The sequence below is a fragment of the Pyrgilauda ruficollis genome, unplaced genomic scaffold (assembly GCF_017590135.1).
Source record: "Pyrgilauda ruficollis isolate IOZ18807 unplaced genomic scaffold, ASM1759013v1 scaffold96, whole genome shotgun sequence".
Lineage (NCBI taxonomy): Eukaryota > Metazoa > Chordata > Aves > Passeriformes > Passeridae > Pyrgilauda > Pyrgilauda ruficollis.
Window position 1 is genome coordinate 152699 of NW_024531710.1, and position 22624 is coordinate 175322.

Here is a 22624-nt window from a genome sequence, read left to right on the forward strand (position 1 = left end):
ACTCCTGAAAAAGGAGGTTTCTTCCCCAAGAACACTCCTGAAAAAGGAGGTTTCAGGACTCAAGCTCCCTCAGGATTTTAGGAGTGTTTGTAGGATCCCAGAGTGGTTTGGGGTGGAAGGGACCTTGGTGTCCAACACCTCCCACTGTCCCAGGGTGCTCCGAGCCCATCCTGGAGCGCTTCCAGCTGCTCTGGGCAGCCTCACAGGGAAGGGTGAGAGCAGCCAGGGGGGAGCCTGGCACCCAGAACCATGAGTTCATTGCCTGGGAAAGCGATTCCAGGAGATGGGCAGGATGTGGAGAACAAACCCCCAGGAAAACCCAACCTTCCAGAGCAGCACAGCTCCCCAGAGCCCATTTCCAGCCTGGCCCGGTGCGCAGGAGGTGCTGGAATGAAGAACATCCTTCCCAAAGCAGGGAAGGAGCTCCCAGATTGAGTTTGGTAGCTCAGGAGCAGGCAGCATCAGATTCCAGGCAGCAGCTCAGCCCCTTCCTGCAGAAATTTCCATCTGCTCCACTCTGGGATCAGAACTTCCCCAGCAGAACTCGTGAGCAGCTTTCTCCCAGATCATGCGCCTCGCTTCCAGCACGGATCAGGAGGCAGCCTCCCCCAGGAATCTTGTCAGAAGCACAGATTTTTTTTCCCCAAGAGGAACAGTTTTATTCATCATGTTTGTGGCCCAGGCAACCCAGAGAGCTCGGATTGCACTTGGCACCCGAGCAGGCTTGTGGTGATTTTATCCACAAAACCAGATCTGTTACCTTCCCCCGGCCAGGAATGTGACCCTTGGAAGGACCAACAGGGCGGATCTTCCACGGAAAAAAGGAACAACAAGAGAAATCTCAGCCCTAGCTAAGCCAGGCAGGACCTTTGCTGTGCCACAAAGCAGGTGTGACACTGCCAGAGGGACCCTGCTGTGCTGGACAAAGGAGGAGGATGTTCCTCATCCCACCTTTCCATCCTCCCTTCTCAGACAAGGTTGGGATGAGCTGAACACAGGATGAGGAGGTTCCTTTTCCATCAGCCCTTCCCAGACAAGGTTGGGATCATCTGGACACGAGATGAGGATGTTCCTCATCCCCCTTTTCCATTGGGATGAGCTGGACAGAGGATAAGCATGTTCCTCATGCCCCTTTTCCATCGGGATCAGCTGGACAGAGGATGAGGATCCTCCTCATGCCCCTTTTCCATCAGCCCTTCCCAGACAAGGTTGGGATCAGCTGGAGAAAGGATGAGGATGTTCCTCATCCCCCCTTTCCATCCTCCCTTCTCAGACAAGGTTGGGATCAGCTGGACAAAGGATAAGGCTGTTCCTCATCCCCCCTTTCTATCCTCCCTTCTCAGACAAAGTTGGGATGAGCTGGACAAAGGATGAGGAGGTTCCTTTTCCATCAGCCCTTCCCAGACAAGGTTGGGATCATCTGGACACAAGATGAGGCTGTTCCTCATCCCCCTTTTCCATTGGGATCATCTGGACACAATATGAGGATGTTCCTCATCCCCCTTTTCCATTGGGATCATCTGGACACAAGATGAGGATGTTCCTCATCCCCCTTTTCCATTGGGATGAGCTGGACAGAGGATAAGCATGTTCCTCATGCCCCTTTTCCATTGGCATCAGCTGGACACAGGATGAGGATGTTCCTCATGCCCCTTTTCCATTGGGATGAGCTGGACAAATGATGAGGATGTTCCTCATCCCCTTTTCCATCACTCTTCCCAGACAAGGTTGGGATGCTGCACCTGGAAAATCCTGTGCTAAAGCTGTGGGAGGGACTGACAGCCCAGGAGGTTGGGACAGAACTTTTGGAAGATGAGAGCTCCCACTCCTCCTTTTGGGAACAGGCTGCCTGAGAAGGCTGGCTTTGGAGTGGGAATCAGTGAAATCCCCCTCACAGCTCCTAGTGGTGCTGACAGACCCTTCATTCCCAGCTGACAGAGTGAGGAGGGAAGTGAGCAGAGCAGATCCTTTATCAGCTGCTGCAGTTTCTGCTCTCCACACCCAAATTCTACCCCCCCCCAGCTCACATTCCTGGTATGCAGCAACCAAAAAACCTCAACCATCCCTCCCCAAGGCCACAGCCCTGCACAGTTTGGGAACTTCCCAGGTCTCCAGGCTCACCTTCTCAAGCTGGATTGAGTCTGGGGGCTCTGTGCAGTTGGCACAAGTTCCCCCCTGGGTTGTGCCAAAGTACAGCACAGCACAAGTGCCACCAAAGGGGCCCAAATGAGCTCAGAGCCACCCCAGGGCTTTACAAACCACCCAGGAAAGGGGTGGAGGAACCACGTGCCCCCAAGATGAGATTTCACCCCCCAGAAAAGATTTCCCAAGAGATTTGGTGAGAAGGGAACTTGTGACTGAGCTGATTTGCACTCAGTGATTTTGAGAGCAGCACAAAACCCCAGCTGGGAGTCCCCTTCCTCCTATGCCTCCAAAGGAAAGCCCAGGGGCTTGCCCAGGACCTTCCAGGCCAGTGTCACAACGTGATTTACAGGTCACAGGTCCTGCCTGAGGACTGGCCACAGCCACAGCCCACCCTTGTCACCAGGTTCCCTCAGGAGCATCACCTGAAGGTGTCACAACCTCAGAGAGCGTGGGAAATGAAATTGTAGAAAATTCTTCAAGTTTGATAGAAGTTTGCTATTTGTTTACACACAAATACATACTACATAAACCTACTATTCTTGTTTAGATAGTAAGTAAACCTACAAGCCATGCAAATATAATATTTGCATGTAAACAAATATCAAACTTCTATTAAACTTGGATAATTTTCTCCAAATTCATTTCCTACAAGAGGGGAAATGGTGGGACAGGAAACAAGGCAGGGGTGCCAAAAAGGGAGAGTTAACAAAATCCAGTGTGGATTCTCACCCAGTGAAACAAGGCTAGAACAAAAAGAACAGGAATGGTGGTTCTGCTCACCACACTCTCACCATGAGAGCTCCATGTCAGCTCCATGTCCCTGTGAGGTTCCAGCAGGTCAGAGTGTTCTGCAGCTCCTGAGCCTGCTTTCCCTGTGTGCTGTGCTCCAGGGCAGCACTGCAGTGGGAATGGCCACTTCTCAGGCTCCCCAAAATTGAATTCCCACATATGCCAGCAGCTCTGGAATGCCCAGGGAGGGTAGAGCACCACCATCCCCATACCAAGATGATAACTCCCCTTATCAGCCCTAGCAGAGGCACAAAACCCTCCTGCACACAGCTGGTTAAGGTCTGACCCCTCTGCAATCTGCCTGGAGTTTCAGCCCACATTCTTCTGCAGGGAGTCCAAACAAACTCACCTGGATCTGGAGAAGCTGCTGGGCCAAGTGCCAGAGCCCTCGCAGGCCTCATAAAGCCGAGCTGCTCAGGAAAAGAAAACTCCTTGGCCATGACCTTGGAGCGCTTCCAGCAGCGCTATCTGTCTCGCCAGGAAGGGAGAGACAGGGAAAAAAGGGGGGGAAAAGGGCCCTGTCCTGCTTCTCCTCCCCACTGTGACCCCTGAGAGCCACCCCCGGGCCCGGTGACTGTGGTGACACTGGATCAGCACACACAGGGAGTTCTCAATCTCTTCCAGCTGGATGTCCCCGGAGTCCCTTTGGCTTGTTTTTCCACTGGGCTGGGCAGGGAAGAGCTTCCCTTTCTTCCCGTGTCCCATCTGTCCTTCCTGGTGCTGCCTGTCACCTGCTGTGGGGCCAGCCCAGTCCCACAGGGCCCCTTTGGGACAGAGATCAGCTCACGGAGGAAAAAGGGAATGGGATGGGAGGAGAACAAAGCTGATGCCTCAGGTTTAGCTTTTATATTTTCAGATTCTGTGCTGCTTTCGTGTGTGGGTCTGGGCTTCTTGTTAGGGGATGGTGAGCTCTCTGCACAGAACGGGGAGACAAAACAATTCCTGCTCTAGCTGAGCACCAAGAACAAATGATCCAAATCTCAGCCCCAAGGGCATAAACAATGTGGGCTGAAGAGAGAAAAACAAGGATGGGACTGCATGGGCTGGAGCTGTGATTGGACAATTTACTGCAATATGCAAATAGAGCAGAACTTCTCAAAGTGACAGACCTTGTGACCAGCTGTCCATTTTGTGACCATTTTGGTTTATCTTGGGTGTAGCCCTGGCTGGGCTCTTGTGCTGCCCAAGGTGGATCCATGGAGGCCTTTTAATAAATCCCTGCTTTATTCTTTAGCTCTGTCTAGCCTCTGCTCTAGGTCAGCCTTCTCAAGGCATTAAAACAGCTGGGAACTCATCAGAGCAGACAGCAGCTGGCAGGAGCTGGGGTGATTAAATGATGTGTAACTGAGAATCCTCCGGGGTCAGAGCGCTGCAGGGCAGCCAGACAAACCCCACAAAGGGATCCTGAGGGGCCAGCACTGCTTCCCTTCCCAGGAACAGCACACAGACCCACAGAATTCACAGAATGACCAGGTTGGAAGAGACCTTCAAGGTCATCAAGTCCAACCCCAACACCTCAATTAAACCCTGGCACCCAGTGCCACATCCAGGCTTTGTTAAACACACCCAGGGATGGTGTCTGCACCACCTCCCCGGGCAGAACATTCCAGAACTTTAATCCAGCACCATGCAGAGCCTGCTGTGGGGCCAGCCCAGTCCCACAGGGCCCCTTTGGGACAGAGATCAGCTCAGGGAGGAAAAAGGGAATGAGGAATGGGGTGGGAGGAGAACAAAGCTGATGCCTCAGGTTTAGCTTTTCTATTTTCAGATTCTGTGCTGCTTTAGTGTGTGGGTCTGGGCTTCGTGTTAGGGGATGGTGAGCTCTCTGCACAGAGCGGGGAGACAAAACAATTCCTGCTCTAGCTGGGCCCCAAGAACAAATGATCCAAACCTCAGCCCCAAGGGCATAAACAATGTGGGCTGAAGAGAGAAAAACAAGGATGGGACTGCATGGGCTGGAGCTGTGATTGGACAATTTACTGCAATATGCAAATAGAGCAGAACTTCTCAAAGTGACAGACCTTGTGACCAGCTGTCCATTTTGTGACCATTTTGGTTTATCTTGGGTGTAGCCCTGGCTGGGCTCTTGTGCTGCCCAAGGTGGATCCATGGAGGCCTTTTAATAAATCCCTGCTTTATTCTTTAGCTCTGTCTAGCCTCTGCTCTAGGTCAGCCTTCTCAAGGCATTAAAACAGCTGGGAACTCATCAGAGCAGACAGCAGCTGGCAGGAGCTGGGGTGATTAAATGATGTGTAACTGAGAATCCTCCGGGGTCAGAGCGCTGCAGGGCAGCCAGACAAACCCCACAAAGGGATCCTGAGGGGCCAGCACTGCTTCCCTTCCCAGGAACAGCACACAGACCCACAGAATTCACAGAATGACCAGGCTGGAAGAGACCTTCAAGGTCATCAAGTCCAACCCCAACACCTCAATTAAGCCCTGGCACCCAGTGCCACATCCAGGCTTTGTTAAACACACCCAGGGATGGTGTCTGCACCACCTCCCCGGGCAGAACATTCCAGAACTTTAATCCAGCACCATGCAGAGAAACGCTCAGGAACAGCACACAGATCCTGCACCATGCAGGGAAATGCTCAGGAACAGCAAAACCACAGAATTCACAGAATGACTGGGTTGGAAGAGACCTTCAAGATCGCCACCATGCCCCAACACCCCAACTGAACCCTGGCACCCAGTGCCACATCCAGACTTTGTTAAACACATCCAGGGATGGGGACTCCACCACCTCCCCAGGCAGACAAATCCAGAACTTCAATCCAGCAGCATGGAGGGAAATGCTGGGACCTGCTGGGCTGGCTCCTCCTGCTCCAGTGACATCAAGGGATGTCAGTCATGCCTCTGTGGCCACAGGCACCCCAAAAGGAACCCATTCCTCCTGCTTCAGTGACATCAGGAGACAACGCTGTTCCTGAATGCCCCGCTCCCATGGGTGTCCTTGTCACCTCCTCCTACCCCAGGGACATCAGGGGACCATGTCCTTGCTGGCTGCCCCACCCTTGTCATGTCCTCCTGTCCCAGCGACATCAGGTGACAGTCTTTGCTGGCTGCCCCACCCTTGTCATGTCCTCCTGCCCCAGTGACATCAGGGGACAATGTCTTTGCTGGCTGCCCTGCCTGTGTCACCTCCTGCTGCCCCAGTGCACCCCAAAAGGAGCCCTCAAAGCTTTCCTGGGACCCAGGACATGCCCCACAGCTTTCCCTGTCCAGCTGCTGGACAGCCTTGGCACCTGAGGCCACCCCCAGGGTGACAGAGAGGCCACAGATTGACCAGTTTAAGGACAAACCTCATGTGGGGTCTGCTCCCAACACTCAGCTCTGAAAGTGCCCCAGCCTCTGACAGCCAGATACTGGGAAATCTCTTAGAAATGGGTTTTCTCTGCTCACCCTGCTCCAAAGTTTTGCTCCAGTCTCTGTTCTTGGCCCTTGCAGGAAAAAAAGGAATTCTGGATCCCCTCTGATGCTTTTATGGCTCCTGGAGTGGAACCCCACAGCTCCAACGCAACCCCTGAATTAATTCATCCCTGCTGAACCAGCAGACCCTGCTCTTAAATCAGCATCTATTTCAGAGATTGGGGGGGGGAAAAAAAGCCTCTCAAAGGGATTTTGGGACACGTTTATGAATATTAGAACACTATAAATATAAAAGGGAACATAAGGAAATAGAAATATTCTCACAGGGTGACATTTTCAGCCCATTTCTGCTTTCACCAAATTAAAATAGTTGCCTGGTTTTTATTGTGGATCACGTGGGGCCTCTCAACTCTGTAACCTTAAAAGGGAGCTTTGAGGGCTGAAATCAGAGCTCCTTTTTTGTCACTTCTAACAGGAAAATGGTGATTCATTGCAGGCAAGGGAGCAAACCCCACAGGACACAGGTCACTGGGATGTGTCACCTGCCCTGTCTCCATGCTCTCACCTCATCAGCTGTCCCAAAATCAGAACTTTGCTCCTTTCTCCAAAGTTTCCCTGAGAAAGAGTAAAACCAAAATGTCCTTATTGCCAAATATCCTCTTATTTTGTCCCCTCACTGAACCAACATGGAGCTGGGAAAGGAAGAAAAACTCAAATTTTTGATGTGTTTTGGCCTTTCCTACAAGGACAAAGCTGGAAGCAGCCAGGAAACCTCCGCAAAAAAGAAAGTTGATTGGCAAAGGCTGTGCCAGACAAATTCCTGCTGCTGCTCCTGCTGGATGTACCTGCCCAACAAATGCTGGAGAATCAGGGAAAGTCACCTTCACTGATTTTCTGGAATTTATGTGCTCAGGGCAAGGTGTGACTGGGACAAACTGGGAACAGTCAGGCTGGGGGAGCAAGGAGCCAACATTATCCCATGGAAATCTGTCTAGCATTGGTTGAGGCGCTGCAAAAGCCATCTGGGAGATTCTGCTCTGCCTCCTCTCCACCTTTTTGCTGGAAAATTAACCAGCAGAGACAAATCAGCCCAAAATGAGAGAGACAAGGAGAAGAAGGGCTCCAGATAACACATGGTGCAGGGCTCAGCCAAACCTCCACCCCCTCCAGGTGTCCAGCAGAGGGATGAAAAACAGGATTATGGAAAACAGGTGACATCAGGTGACAAAGTCCTTGGTGGCTGCCCCATCCTTGTCATGTCCTCCTGTCCCAGTGACATCAGGTGACAGTCTTTGCTGGCTGCCCCATCCTTGTCATGTCCTCCTGCCCCAGTGACATCAGGTGACAAAGTCCTTGCTGGCTGCCCCATCCTTGTCATGTCCTCCTGCCCCAGTGACATTGGAGGACAATGTCTTTGCTGGCTGCCCTGCCTGTGTCACCTCCTGCTGCCCCAGTGCACCCCAAAAGGAGCCCTCAAAGCTTTCCTGGGACCCAGGACATGCCCCACAGCTTTCCCTGTCCAGCTGCTGGACAGCCTTGGCACCTGAGGCCACCCCCAGGGTGACAGAGAGGCCACAGATTGACCAGTTTAAGGACAAACCTCATGTGGGGTCTGCTCCCAACACTCAGCTCTGAAAGTGCCCCAGCCTCTGACAGCCAGATACTGGGAAATCTCTTAGAAATGGGTTTTCTCTGCTCACCCTGCTCCAAAGTTTTGCTCCAGTCTCTGTTCTTGGCCCTTGCAGGAAAAAAAGGAATTCTGGATCCCCTCTGATGCTTTTATGGCTCCTGGAGTGGAACCCCACAGCTCCAACGCAACCCCTGAATTAATTCATCCCTGCTGAACCAGCAGACCCTGCTCTTAAATCAGCATCTATTTCAGAGATTGGGGGGGGGAAAAAAAGCCTCTCAAAGGGATTTTGGGACACGTTTATGAATATTAGAACACTATAAATATAAAAGGGAACATAAGGAAATAGAAATATTCTCACAGGGTGACATTTTCAGCCCATTTCTGCTTTCACCAAATTAAAATAGTTGCCTGGTTTTTATTGTGGATCACGTGGGGCCTCTCAACTCTGTAACCTTAAAAGGGAGCTTTGAGGGCTGAAATCAGAGCTCCTTTTTTGTCACTTCTAACAGGAAAATGGTGATTCATTGCAGGCAAGGGAGCAAACCCCACAGGACACAGGTCACTGGGATGTGTCACCTGCCCTGTCTCCATGCTCTCACCTCATCAGCTGTCCCAAAATCAGAACTTTGCTCCTTTCTCCAAAGTTTCCCTGAGAAAGAGTAAAACCAAAATGTCCTTATTGCCAAATATCCTCGTATTTTGTCCCCTCACTGAACCAACATGGAGCTGGGAAAGGAAGAAAAACCCAAATTTTTGATGTGTTTTGGCCTTTCCTACAAGGACAAAGCTGGAAGCAGCCAGGAAACCTCCACAAAAACGAAAGTTGATTGGCAAAGGCTGTGCCAGACAAATTCCTGCTGCTGCTCCTGCTGGATGTACCTGCCCAACAAATGCTGGAGAATCAGAGAAAGTCACCTTCACTGATTTTCTGGAATTTATGTGCTCAGGGCAAGGTGTGACTGGGACAAACTGGGAACAGTCAGGCTGGGGGAGCAAGGAGCCAACATTATCCCATGGAAATCTGTCTAGCATTGGTTGAGGCGCTGCAAAAGCCATCTGGGAGATTCTGCTCTGCCTCCTCTCCACCTTTTTGCTGGAAAATTAACCAGCAGAGACAAATCAGCCCAAAATGAGAGAGACAAGGAGAAGAAGGGCTCCAGATAACACATGGTGCAGGGCTCAGCCAAACCTCCACCCCCTCCAGGTGTCCAGCAGAGGGATGAAAAACAGGATTATGGAAAACAGGGGAGGAAAAGCAGCTGCTCCCATCCATCCCTGCTGTCCCAGCTTCCCCTGGCAGCCCCAGCCAGGCCAGCAGGGAAGCAGACCAAGAACAGCTCTTTGATGTCACAAACAGAAGGTTCCTGCTGACGTTGGGGAACCGTGGCCTGACCTCCTGCTCTTCCAGGGTCAGACAACACCTACTTCCCAGTCTGCTCCCAGTAAAGCCCAGCCAGGGCTGCTGGGCTGGAGAATAGAGAGGGGCAGGAGAGGGATGAACTGAGAGCCAAGCAGAGCACTCTGCTCCCAACACGGCAGGGGAAGCTGCCAGGGCACCTCCAGGGATGGAGCACAAGGAACAGGCATCAGTTTGCTCTGTCTCAGCCACTCACAATTAGTGACAAGGACCCTAAAGCCACCCCATTCCACCCCTGCCATGGGCAGGGACACCTCCCACCAGGCCAGGGATCCAGGGGCAGCACAGCAGGCACCTGTACCAGGGCCTGCCCACCCTCAGAGGGATCAATTCCTCCCTGGTACCCAACCTAACCCTGTCCTTTCAAGCCTTTCCCTGCTGTTCTGCTGCTCCTGCCCTTGCAGAGCCCCTGAGCATCCTTCCCACGTGAGGCTGGGAGCGGGAACATGCAGCACTGGGGTGGCTGCAGAACCACTCCCAGCCCCCTCCGAGCTCCCCGTGTGCTGCAGGAGCTGCTGCAGGAGCTGCTGCAGCAGAGCTCCGGTCGCTGCCCAGCCGTGCAGGAGGCAGCAGAGCCTCTCCCCCTCCCCGCAGCTCCCCTTGTGCTCAGGCACGCTCCGCCGGGCGAGGGAAGCGATGTCGTGAGCGGCAGCGCTGCCAACTTCTCCTCTGCTGCAGCCACTGCATGTGCCTGAGCTGCTGCTCCCAGCCAAGTCCTGCTGCTTGGGAAAGGAAATCTGGGAAAAGTCACTTCCAGCCCAAAAAAACCCAAAAAATCCAGGCAGTTCTCAGCTCGCTGGGGGCGTTGGGAAGCAGAAATAGCAGCGAAAACGGCTTCATGCCAAACGTGGGTCAACGGAGGGATCAAATATCCCGAGTGACACAAAAAACACCGTTTTTGGGACAGCAATGAGCCTGAAATTGAGAATTCATGTGGTGCAGGAAGGCAAACTGGACGTGCTGGTCCAGTTTGAGCCCTAAACTGAGAAATCAGGTGGTGCAGGAAGGCAAACTGGACGTGCTGGTGGCCGGGAGAGCCTGCAAATGCTTCCCAGCTTTGGGCAGGAGCATCTGTGATCCGGCTAATCCGTGGTTATCCCGGAGGATTGGGGCTGCCAGCAAGGCTCTGGGGAAGGGAGGGCTGTGCATGTGCTCTGTCCTGCCCCTGCAAAGGGATCCAGGGATGGGAAGGGATTAATCAGTTTCCTTACACACAAAATCCGTGTGCGTGCGGACAGCAGAGAGCCGGGAGGGTGTCAGGAAAGCCATTTGTGTCCATCACATCTTATCTGCTCCAGACTGAGCACAAAACCAGCCCCTCCTTCCCTCCCTCCCTCGGGGCATTAATCCTCTCGACAGGATTAAAGCCTATCAGCGCAGGGGTCCCGCAGAGAACAATCCCGGTTTGCTGGGTGACACCGAGATGCTATCAGCGAGGATCACAGAGGGATTAGAGGGCAGCGCAGCAGCCTGGAGGTGAAGCAGGAGAGCGCTCTCTGCTCCGAGAACCCGCTGCCGTTTTCACGCCTCGTTAACCCCAGCGCAATCCGAGCGATGCCGGGCCCAGCTCCAGGCCTGGCTTTTCGCTGCTCCCACTGATTGCAATTACAGGCAAACGCCGTTAATTGGCTTTGCAGCCGCGGCACGTGGTGGAACCCACACCGGGCATTTCTCCAGCTCTCACTCAGCCCTTGTCATTTCTTGGTCACTGTCACCTCGCGGTGGCCGTGCCCTCTGCTGAAAGCACCACTTCCCACCGAGGCAGAGCTTTTTCTGCAGTTCCACTTGTGGGAATCCTTAAAATCTGAGGGTTTTGGGAAAGCTGCAAAAGGCAGGCCTCAGAAACAGCAGAACTGTAATTAGAGCTAAGTGAGCCAACTGCAAATAGAGCCATAAGATTTGTCAGCAGAAAAGTTATATAAGAAGTAGAAAGTAAGGACAAATAGAACAATGGTCTGTGTATTAACTCTTGGCTAGAATAACTTCCTAAGCTACAGAAAAGTATATCTAGCAAGATATGAGGAAGTTCTAAGCTTAATAATGGAGCTCTGTGCATTGTATCTTAAAGCTTACAAGCAGGTATTGTATCTGAAATAAGGAGACATTGTTTTAACCAAAGGTATGTGTGCTTATAGTGCTCGGTAGAACAACTGCCAATATGCTTTTGCTTTGTGTGATTGGCCAAAAAACTTTTTAAGAGTTGTAACACTGAGAGCTTTGTCTGCTGCTGGCATCTTCCCATTGTCATAACCATGTAATGAGAGTGATGCTGGAAAATGAGCTTGAGACGTGTTCCCCAGCAGTTCTGTCCTGTTTGTGATTTGTACATAGACCCCTGGCCAGCAATGCTTCCCCTTCCTGCCCTGCTGGAATCTGCAACACAAGCCAGGACAGAGCATGACCCACACAGCAGGCAGGGAACTGAGCAGGGCCCCTTTAATCCAGGGAATGAAACAACAGGCAGAGGGTGCTGACAGATAAAACATTGTACAACTGGAGGGGGCCACTTCCCCAGCACAGAGCCACCTCTTCCCTTCTCCATGCTGAGTCCTGATGAGGCTGGAGAGAGGATTTGGAGCTGCCCTCAGTGCTCCCCACAGGAGAGCAAGGAGCATCCCCACACACAGAGCCAGCCAGGCTGCTGCCTCAGCACAACTCACCAGTCCAGCAGAAGATTTAGGGGGCCCCCCCAGCAAAGATGAGCTCCAGGGCAGCCTGGATGTCCCCTCCTGTGGCCTGCAGGGCCCGCAGGCTCAGCTCGTCGTCGTGGATCCCCATGTCTCGCAGCTGCTGCAGCTGGGGCTGCCACTGGCTCTGCTCACAGCAAACAGGAGAAGTTTGGGGTGAGAATCCCAGCAGGAAAACCAGCAGCTCTTCCCACTGCCCAGTGTCCCATCTGTTATAGACACACATAATATCGGCTTTTTGCAAATATTAAAATGGATTCTAAGAGCCTCTCCCCCTCCCCGCAGCTCCCCCTGTGCTCAGGCACGGCTCCGCCGGGCGAGGGAAGCGATGTCGTGAGCGGCAGCGCTGCCAACTTCTCCTCTGCTGCAGCCACTGCATGTGCCTGAGCTGCTGCTCCCAGCCAAGTCCTGCTGCTTGGGAAAGGAAATCTGGGAAAAGTCACTTCCAGCCCAAAAAAACCCAAAAAATCCAGGCAGTTCTCAGCTCGCTGGGGGCGTTGGGAAGCAGAAATAGCAGCGAAAACGGCTTCATGCCAAACGTGGGTCAACGGAGGGATCAAATATCCCGAGTGACACAAAAAACACCGTTTTTGGGACAGCAATGAGCCTGAAATTGAGAATTCATGTGGTGCAGGAAGGCAAACTGGACGTGCTGGTCCAGTTTGAGCCCTAAACTGAGAAATCAGGTGGTGCAGGAAGGCAAACTGGACGTGCTGGTGGCCGGGAGAGCCTGCAAATGCTTCCCAGCTTTGGGCAGGAGCATCTGTGATCCGGCTAATCCGTGGTTATCCCGGAGGATTGGGGCTGCCAGCAAGGCTCTGGGGAAGGGAGGGCTGTGCATGTGCTCTGTCCTGCCCCTGCAAAGGGATCCAGGGATGGGAAGGGATTAATCAGTTTCCTTACACACAAAATCCGTGTGCGTGCGGACAGCAGAGAGCCGGGAGGGTGTCAGGAAAGCCATTTGTGTCCATCACATCTTATCTGCTCCAGACTGAGCACAAAACCAGCCCCTCCTTCCCTCCCTCCCTCGGGGCATTAATCCTCTCGACAGGATTAAAGCCTATCAGCGCAGGGGTCCCGCAGAGAACAATCCCGGTTTGCTGGGTGACACCGAGATGCTATCAGCGAGGATCACAGAGGGATTAGAGGGCAGCGCAGCAGCCTGGAGGTGAAGCAGGAGAGCGCTCTCTGCTCCGAGAACCCGCTGCCGTTTTCACGCCTCGTTAACCCCAGCGCAATCCGAGCGATGCCGGGCCCAGCTCCAGGCCTGGCTTTTCGCTGCTCCCACTGATTGCAATTACAGGCAAACGCCGTTAATTGGCTTTGCAGCCGCGGCACGTGGTGGAACCCACACCGGGCATTTCTCCAGCTCTCACTCAGCCCTTGTCATTTCTTGGTCACTGTCACCTCGCGGTGGCCGTGCCCTCTGCTGAAAGCACCACTTCCCACCGAGGCAGAGCTTTTTCTGCAGTTCCACTTGTGGGAATCCTTAAAATCTGAGGGTTTTGGGAAAGCTGCAAAAGGCAGGCCTCAGAAACAGCAGAACTGTAATTAGAGCTAAGTGAGCCAACTGCAAATAGAGCCATAAGATTTGTCAGCAGAAAAGTTATATAAGAAGTAGAAAGTAAGGACAAATAGAACAATGGTCTGTGTATTAACTCTTGGCTAGAATAACTTCCTAAGCTACAGAAAAGTATATCTAGCAAGATATGAGGAAGTTCTAAGCTTAATAATGGAGCTCTGTGCATTGTATCTTAATGCTTACAAGCAGGTATTGTATGTGAAATAAGGAAACATTGTTTTAACCAAAGGTATGTGTGCTTATAGTGCTCGGTAGAACAACTGCCAATATGCTTTTGCTTTGTGTGATTGGCCAAAAAACTTTTTAAGAGTTGTAACACTGAGAGCTTTGTCTGCTGCTGGCATCTTCCCATTGTCATAACCATGTAATGAGAGTGATGCTGGAAAATGAGCTTGAGACGTGTTCCCCAGCAGTTCTGTCCTGTTTGTGATTTGTACATAGACCCCTGGCCAGCAATGCTTCCCCTTCCTGCCCTGCTGGAATCTGCAACACAAGCCAGGACAGAGCATGACCCACACAGCAGGCAGGGAACTGAGCAGGGCCCCTTTAATCCAGGGAATGAAACAACAGGCAGAGGGTGCTGACAGATAAAACATTGTACAACTGGAGGGGGCCACTTCCCCAGCACAGAGCCACCTCTTCCCTTCTCCATGCTGAGTCCTGATGAGGCTGGAGAGAGGATTTGGAGCTGCCCTCAGTGCTCCCCACAGGAGAGCAAGGAGCATCCCCACACACAGAGCCAGCCAGGCTGCTGCCTCAGCACAACTCACCAGTCCAGCAGAAGATTTAGGGGGCCCCCCCAGCAAAGATGAGCTCCAGGGCAGCCTGGATGTCCCCTCCTGTGGCCTGCAGGGCCCGCAGGCTCAGCTCGTCGTCGTGGATCCCCATGTCTCGCAGCTGCTGCAGCTGGGGCTGCCACTGGCTCTGCTCACAGCAAACAGAAGTTTGGGGTGAGAATCCCAGCAGGAAAACCAGCAGCTCTTCCCACTGCCCAGTGTCCCATCTGTTATAGACACACATAATAGCGGCTTTTTGCAAATATTAAAATGGATTCTATATGTGTGGTGTTCAAGTAACTTTGTTATAAAGATATGGATTTCATTTCTGTTGCTCATTAAGCTCAGTGCAGTAGCTGATCCCAGATTGTCACAGAGCCTGCTGGGATGGGACAGCACCCAGTGACACAGGATGAGCACACCTGCACACATCTGCCAGCCAGCAGCACTCACCCTCTGAAGGCAGTGAGGGACAGGCCCAAAACTGCAGGGGATAAAAAGGGGCTAAAACCACAACCAAGGAATCCACGTGATCTAAAAAAGCAGATCCAAAGAAGAGATGTGCTAAACAATTCTTGGAACATGTAAATGAGTTTGGGGAAAAGTTTACATAAGTTTTGCATAAGAGTCTGTGAATATGCAAAGGGCTGATGTAATTAAAGGAATTTAAGGGGTATCCCTGAAGATAACAGGGGGCTTTTGGCTGATGCCACAATAACCTTTGCTCTGTGGTCCTTCTCTCCTGCTGTCCTTCATTAAACTTTTTACATGTTCACAGTTGAGTGAACGTGTTTTTCACCCACCTCAGCTGCTGTGCAAACAGCTCCTGAAAGCTCAGTGAGGCTGCAAAGTCCCCAAAGCCACCACCCCTCTGTGAAAAACGTGGTTTGTTTTTTTGGTAGAATTTAAAAGTTTAATAAAGGACAATAGGAGATAAAGACAGTAAAGCAAAGATTGGCACTCAGCCAAGAGCACACCTTCATGGCACTCAGGCAAGAGCACGCTTACTTCCAGGGACATTTTTAAAATACTTTTTCTATTACATTAGCTTGGATATTCATAGATTCTTATGTATATTTACATTTTTCTATAAACTAGTTTATCTATTTTAGGAACTATTTTGTATGGCTCTTCTTTGGGTTTGTTTTTTTAGAGTATGCATGTTTCTTAGTTGTGGTTTTGGCTTTTTTTTTTGCTTTATTACTTTTAGTCTGGGCTTTAGTCTATATTTTCTGCAGAAGGTAAATGTTGATAGTTAGTATATTATAGGTCTACTGGATGTTATATCGATTAAACTATTAGCTTATTTATTAGTTAATTTATTAAATTATTTCATTTATAACTAGATTAGCTACTACTATTACTATGTCTAAGTTTTTTATTAATAGCAGAAATAAAAGTTATTTTAACATAATACATACAGTATTTATCTTAATATTTGCAAAAAGCCAACAATAAAATATGCATTTATAACACCTTCATCCCAGTTCCACCCAGCTCTTCTGCAGTGGCTGTGATGCTGCCTTAGGATTTTAGCCTTTATATTTTTCATATATTTGTAATCCTGCAATCCTTTGTATAATTCTAAACTCTATACACAGCGTGAGCTGCTGCTTTCCCATTTTGGTCAGACACAACAATTCCTCTCCAGGCCTGGCAATCAAGGACACCTCACTGCCTCAGGCCCCAGAAATGTAAACAAAAGTGAACTGGAGGAGCAAACTTGGAGTAAATAACTTCATTACCCAAAGGTTTAATAAGAAGATTAACCCCCAAAATGCAAATGGACCAAATTTATAGCAGTATGAAAACCTGTGAGCCATTGTTCATTTTTGGGTGTAGCCCCTGGGGGCTTTATTTGCTCTAAATGTACCTGAAGGCCCTTCAATAAATATAACTGCTTTTTGTTCTCTTAGTTTTGTCTGGCCTCTGTTTTTAGAAACTTGGGGTAAATTACTTCATTACCCAAAGGTTTAATTAGAAGATGAACCCCCAATATGCAAATGGACCAAATTTACAGAAGTGTGAACACCTGTGACCATTGGTCCATTTTGGATGTAGCCCCTGGGTGGCTTCATCTGTCCCAAATGTACCTGAAGGCTATTCAAAAATATAACTACTTTATATTCTCTTAATTCTGTCTGGCCTCTGTTTATAGAAATTCAGGGTAAATGACTTCATTACCAGAAGGTGTAATTGGAAGCTTAACCCCCAATATGCAAATAGACCAAATTTATAGAAGTGTGAAAACCTGTGATCATTGGTCCATTTTGGGTACAGCCCCTGGGGGGCTTCATCTGCCCTAAATGGCCCCTCAATAAATAGAACAGCATTTTATTCCCTTAATTGTCTGGCCTCTGCTTTTAGGTAGCCCGAAAAGGCATCAGTGATGCTCCTCCCAGGCTGATGTGCCACCACAGGAGGCAGCTGGGAGATCCCAGGGGAATGCAGGATTCCAGGGGCTGCCACTGACCTGGAGGCTGGGCTGCCCTGAGGCCTGCAGGGCGTGCTGGAGGGCCTGGCTGAACAGGTCGTTGGTGATGGGTGTCCCCGACTGCACACTGGATGACATCGGGGATGTCCCCGAGGAGTGACCCTAGGAGGAGGTGACAGATCAGGAGAAGGAACCAGCACAGAGCAACACCTGCAGCACCCCCTCACCCTCCATCCCACAGGGAAGGGAGCTCCTCCAGGAGGGAAGGAAAGTGTCCCAGAGCTGATCCAGGATGCGCTGGCTGTCCCTGGTGCTGGGATCAGATAGGGATCACATGGATTTGCATGAGGGAAGACACAGCCAGGTGTGCCAGCCCAGAGCAGGACTGGTGCTGGCTGTCCCCTGGATGTCAGGGCTGGGATCACACAGGGAACTCCCCCTGAGGGAATGCAGAGCCAGGTGTGCCAGGGTTGGGATCACACAGGGACTCTTCCCTGAGGGAATGCAGAACCAGCTCTGCCAGCCTTGACCAGGACCGGTGCTGGATGCTCCCTGGGTGCCCAGGGTAGGATCAAAGCGAAGAGAACCCATCCCTGAGGGAAAGCAGAGGCAGCTGTGCCAGCCCCAGCTGTTACCTGTGTGCCCGGGGTGGGTGTGTGGGAGCTGCTCTCGGGGGTGCTGGCCAGGGCCAGGGCCGTGGCCAGCTCGCTCTGGGTGATGGGCCGCGGCCCCGCCGCCCCCGCGTAGCCCAGCGAGGCCGGGCGCGAGCCGGACGTGCTGCTGGAAGGGGTGGACCTCGTGCTCTGTGTGGAGAGAGAGAAAAGCCCCAGCTGTGACCTCTCGTGGAGTTTGTGTCCCAGTCAAACCACAGATCTCTGTCCTACCATACCCACATGTCCAAGGGTGGAAGTTCTGGAAGACAAACATGCCAGAGTGGGATGTGCTTTTTCCTACAGAGTCAGCCGTGGAAACTGGCAGGAAACCTTTCAATCTATCATCCACCAGCCCCAAACCAGGGTGATACAAAACAATTCCCTGTTACGTTTGGACCCAAATATCCAGTTTTTCTTACAGAACCCTTTGTCCTATGGAAAGGAAGAGTGCAGAAAGGCAGGGATCAACATTCCCACGCTCCACTTTGGCTGTGAGAGCATTTCCTCTGTTCCATTTTCCTGTTGTGTGTTCAGTACTGAGGAAAACCCTCTCCTGAGCAGCATGGAAGCAGCCAGGATCAATATGTTTGTCTCCACATCCCCCTGGGGAGACAGAGCAGCTTGTGCTGCTCACCAGACTGAAAGCAAAGAGCTTGGGAGTCTCAGGGCTACAAATTAAACCCAAAAAGAAGTGTTCACCCAGCCCGGCTGCTTACCTGGTGGAAGTCATCTTCATCATCAGAGAGCCCCTCAAAGAGAAAGCCACCTGCACCAGAAAGGGGAATAAATGGATGTGGCAAACCAGCAGGAATTGGGAGCACATCCCTGTGGAGTTTTTGGCTGAGCAGCCAGGACAGGCTCAGCAGCGAGTTCCCCTTCCAGGTGGACGTACCTGGCATGTCCCGGTAGGAGCCCAAGGCCATGGCGCGCGAGGACGTGTCCGGGGCTGGCAGCGGGGTGCTGCCCGCCACCGAGTGCAGCACCAGCACGATGGCGTTCACCAGGGCAGGGTGAGCCGGGATCAGCCTGGGCACAAACGGGCACAGCTGCAGGAGGGCACAGGGCAACGAGGAACCAGCCCTGAGGCACCCGGGGCACAGCCACCGCCACCTCTGCTGCCCGGCACAAACTCCTCCAGGCAGCCAGGGATCCTTCTGGATGCATGCTGGACCTGCCCTTGGATTCTTCTGGATCCACACTGGACCTGCCCTCAGATCCTTTTGGATCCATGCTGGACCTGCCCTTGGTTCACCAAGGATTCTTCTGGATCCATGCTGGACCTGCCCTCGGATCCCTCTGGATCCACACTGGACCTGCCCTCGGATCACTAAGGGTCCTTACAGATCTATGTTTGACCTGGCCTTGGATCCTTCTGGATCCACAACGGACCTGCCCTCAGATCCTTCTGGATCCATGCTGGACCTGGCCTTGGATCACCAAGGGTCCTTACAGATCTATGTTTGACCTGGCCTTGGATCCTTCTGGATCCACGCTGGACCTGGCCTTGGATCCTTCTGGATCCACGCTGGACCTTGTCTCAGTTCTCCAAGAATCCTTCTGGACCTGACCTTGCCTTGGTTCACCAAGGATTCTTCTGGACCCACACTGGACCTTTCCTCAGTTCTCCAAGGATCCTTCTGGATCCCATGGTGGACCTTCCCTTGGTTCTCCAAGGATCCTTCTGGACCCGTGCTGACTTCTCCAAGTTTCTCATGGGAGCAGCTCTCTGCTGTGAGCAGTTCATCCAGGCCTGAACCCTGATCTGGAGGTGATGATGGCCCTGCCTCCCACCAAACACCCTCTGGATTAACCCAAGCGGTGGATCCCTGTTTCCTGAGAGAGGAATGACCCAGCCTGGCAGGCAGGAGCAGAGCTCTGTCCCACCCAGGTGACACACAGGGACACAAAGGCACTGCTGAATCACTGCCCCAGCTTGAGGAACTTACGTGTCCAACATGTTGGGGTCTGCAAACACAGAGAACAGATCCTTGTCCTGCAGAACTCCTGGAAAAGACCAGGAAACACAGTGAGACAGGATACAACAAACAGGAGCCAGTCACATAAAAGCCACAGGGACAAATAAATAGGAATTGTTTTCCAGGAAGTGAGTCATGAGTAAACACCACAAATACTCCCATTGTTCCTCTGAAGCCTTTGTGTTCCTGGAGAGGCTCTGTGGGGTCACAGCCACACACCCAAGGGACAAAAGGGACGGGGCTTTCCCTGCAGATCCGTGGGTGCCCCACCTCAAGGGCAGGATGGAAGCTGGGCCCCAGCTCCCTGCGGCCAGGCTGTGACTGCATCCCAAATTCCACCTGCCTCGGGCTGCCACTATCCCAGAACAGGCTGGATTAAATCAACCATTCTGTAGTATCCCAAATTCCACCTGCCTCAGGCTGCCACCATCCCAAAACAGGCTGGATTAAATCAACCACTTTGGAGAACTTTGCAGCAGGGAGAGAGCTCCATCTCTCCTCTCCCTGACCCTTCTGAAGCCAGCATCCATCCGTAAGGAGAAAGCTCCATTTCTCCTTTCCCTGACCTTTCTGAAGCCAAGGAGAGAGCTCCACCCTCCTTTCACTGATCCTTTTGAAGCCAGGATCCATCCCCAAGGAGAGAGCTCCATCCCTTCTTTCCTTGACCTTTCTAAAACCAGGATCCATCCCCAAACCACCCATGGAGCACAACTGACACCTCAGCAGTCACTGACTCATGCTCCACAAAGGGACAAAAAATGAAGTTTTTTTTTTTAACTCTCTCTTCTCCCTTTCAGGAATTCAGTGTAGATTTGTATCTGTCCCTTCCCCCCATCAGGAATCCAACCTTTCCTCAGATCCTCTGGACCACAGCCAGACTCACCCAGAGCCACGGGGTCGCTGCTGAGGCCAGGAGTAGCCACAATGATCTGATCCAGGGATTCCTTGTTTCCCAGCATCTTGAAGACCTGCCAGGGAATGCAGAGCAGGTTGGGAATGTCCCCCACTGTAGGACTGCCCCCAGAGGGAGGGGACAGCTGAACTCCCCCAGGAGCAGAGCACTCACAGCATCTCTGTAGGCAGGGCTGCTGTGCAGGGCAGTGTGCAGCACACGGAATTCCCGGACTGCTGCCACCTTATCCACGGGCTCTGAGGGGAAAAAACACCACAACAAAACACAGCTGGGCCTTTGTCAGCCCTCAAAGCCATTCCACAGCCCACTGAGACATCCATGCTGCAACAGAGATCCTCTAACATCCTTGGATTGGGTACAGGCACTGCAGAGTAATGACTTGCTGCACTCTCAGATCATAAAAATAGTCGGGAATATCCTCCCACATGTGCCATTACAGGAATGCCAGCTCAAGCTCCTCTTTTTGTACAGTCAGGCACACAGCAGCCTGCTCATCCCTGGGGCTTTGCTCCAGATCCCCTGGCAATGCCCTAGAATGGATCACAGGCAATTAAGGAAGGGATGATCCCTCTCCATGCTGCACAGCTCATTCCTTAACTCTTGTGTCAGCAGGAAAACCAACACCCAGGTGCTGCTGGGAGAGGTGGGGAGTTCCCAAACACGGGGATTCATTCCCCTGGAAACCTCCACAGCAGTGAATCCCTAGAGAAGCTGTTCCTCAGTCCCTAATAAAGCACATCCCAAGGAGAATGCAAGGGGCAATCCCCACAGCTCCTCACCTGGTTTCTGGTCAGGCTCAGGCCAGGACTTGCGCAGGACATGGACAGTGGAGCCAGACTGGATTCCATAAAAATCCAGGGTCTGGTCATCCCTCAGCTTCCGGCCACAGTAGATCAGGTCTGGGGGGAGAAACACCTGAAGATAAACCTGTGGTGCTCTCAGAACCAGCTGGGGGTCTCCAGTGTGCCTTAGAGCTCAAGGGGTTACTGAGCAGCTGTAGCTGCTCCAACTGGCTAGGGAACAACACAGGGAAGCTGTGGAGCTGAGAACCAGGAGGGAAATCATGGAGCTGATCTAGAGGAGCTGGCAGAATCACCTCCTGCGTAAGAGCTGACCTCCCTCTCAGCTCTCATGAGAGCTCTCACAAGGACACACAGCTGGTGGAAAGCCCAAATATTCCCGAACAAGGGCACTGCCGCGGCTGGAGCGCCGCGATCCCAAGGAAACAGGGAACGAACACCGAGCCCTCCCACCACCAGCAGCAGGATGTCGCGTCCCGGCCGCGGCGAGGACGGGCCGAGGGTGTCCCCAAGCGGCGGGACGGCGCCAGGCTGCGGCGGGGCACGCACCGATGAGCTCGGGGTCCGGCATGGATTCCTGCAGCTTGCCCGTGATCAGCTGCTTGAGGTGCGAGATGCTGCAGCCGCCCAGCGGGCACTCGCCCAGCTCGGTCTCCGGCAGGCGCAGGATGGCTTTGGGGGCCAGCGGCTGCTCGGCCAGCTTCACGGCGATGTGCCACTCCGGCAGGGCCATGGCGGCGGGGCGCTGGGGACACAGCCGAGTGACCGAGCCCTCCTCATCCATCGGCGCCAGCGCCCGCAGAGCCCGGGCACAGCCAGCCGCAGCCCCGACCCCGGCGCTCAGCGGGGCCCCGGCCGTGGCTCCCGGGCCCCAGAGCCCCGATCCCGCCCTCAGGTCAGGGATCCCGGCTGTTCTCCCCCAGACCCTCCCCTCAGCTCAGGAGGGTCGGGATGTGTTCGCCCCAGACCCTCCTCTCCCCTCAGGGGGATCCCAGCCGTGCTCCCCCAGATCCTCCCCTAAGCTCAGGGGGATCCCGGCAGCGGCTCCCCGTCCCCAGAGCCCCGATCCCCCCCGGCGCTCAGGGGAATCCCGACTGCTCTCCCACCTCAGCTCAGGGGGATCCTGGCCGTTCTCCCCCAGACCGACCCCTAAGCTCAGGCTGGGTCCCGGCCGTGGCTCCCCATCCCCACAGCCCAGATCCCCCACCTCAGCTCAGGCAGATCCCGGCTGTGCTTCCCCAGGCCCTCCCTCAGCTCAGGGGGGTCGGGATGTGTTCCCCCCCAATCTTCCCCTCAGCTCAGGGGGGGGATCCCGGCTGTCCCGCACCCCAATCCTCCCTCTCTGCTCAGGAGGGTCCCTGCCGCGTCCCCCCTAGGACCCAACCTTCCCCAGCTCAGAGGGTCGCGGCCATACCCCCCTCAGGCCGCCCTTCAACTCAGGGCGGTC

At 52.9% G+C, this 22624-nt stretch overlaps 1 protein-coding gene and 1 long non-coding RNA gene across 7 annotated transcripts in view; both read right to left on the reverse strand.

Moving 5' to 3' along the window:
* Nucleotides 1–11770: 11770 nt before the first annotated feature.
* On the reverse strand, nt 11771–12167 carry LOC121365541. Its single transcript, XR_005957032.1, has 2 exons — nt 12017–12167; nt 11771–11915 (listed from the first exon to the last, which is right to left on the reverse strand). It is a non-coding gene; the product is annotated as an uncharacterized LOC121365541 (long non-coding RNA).
* Nucleotides 12168–14149: 1982 nt separating this feature from the next.
* UBL7 (ubiquitin like 7) overlaps nt 14150–22624 on the reverse strand; it is an 8583-nt gene continuing 108 nt past the window's right edge. For 2 of the 6 annotated variants that reach the window (XM_041489828.1, XM_041489834.1), the window contains exons 2-12: nt 21727–21922; nt 21157–21276; nt 20531–20613; nt 20348–20432; nt 19435–19492; nt 18381–18514; nt 18205–18254; nt 17471–17638; nt 16875–16997; nt 14396–14549; nt 14150–14294 (exon numbers count right to left, since the gene is read on the reverse strand). In XM_041489828.1, the coding sequence (XP_041345762.1) occupies nt 14412–14549; nt 16875–16997; nt 17471–17638; nt 18205–18254; nt 18381–18514; nt 19435–19492; nt 20348–20432; nt 20531–20613; nt 21157–21276; nt 21727–21910 (1143 nt within the window). In that variant the 5' untranslated portion in view covers nt 21911–21922 and the 3' untranslated portion in view covers nt 14150–14294; nt 14396–14411. The other 4 variants (XM_041489833.1, XM_041489831.1, XM_041489832.1 and 1 more) reach the window with 4 other exon arrangements.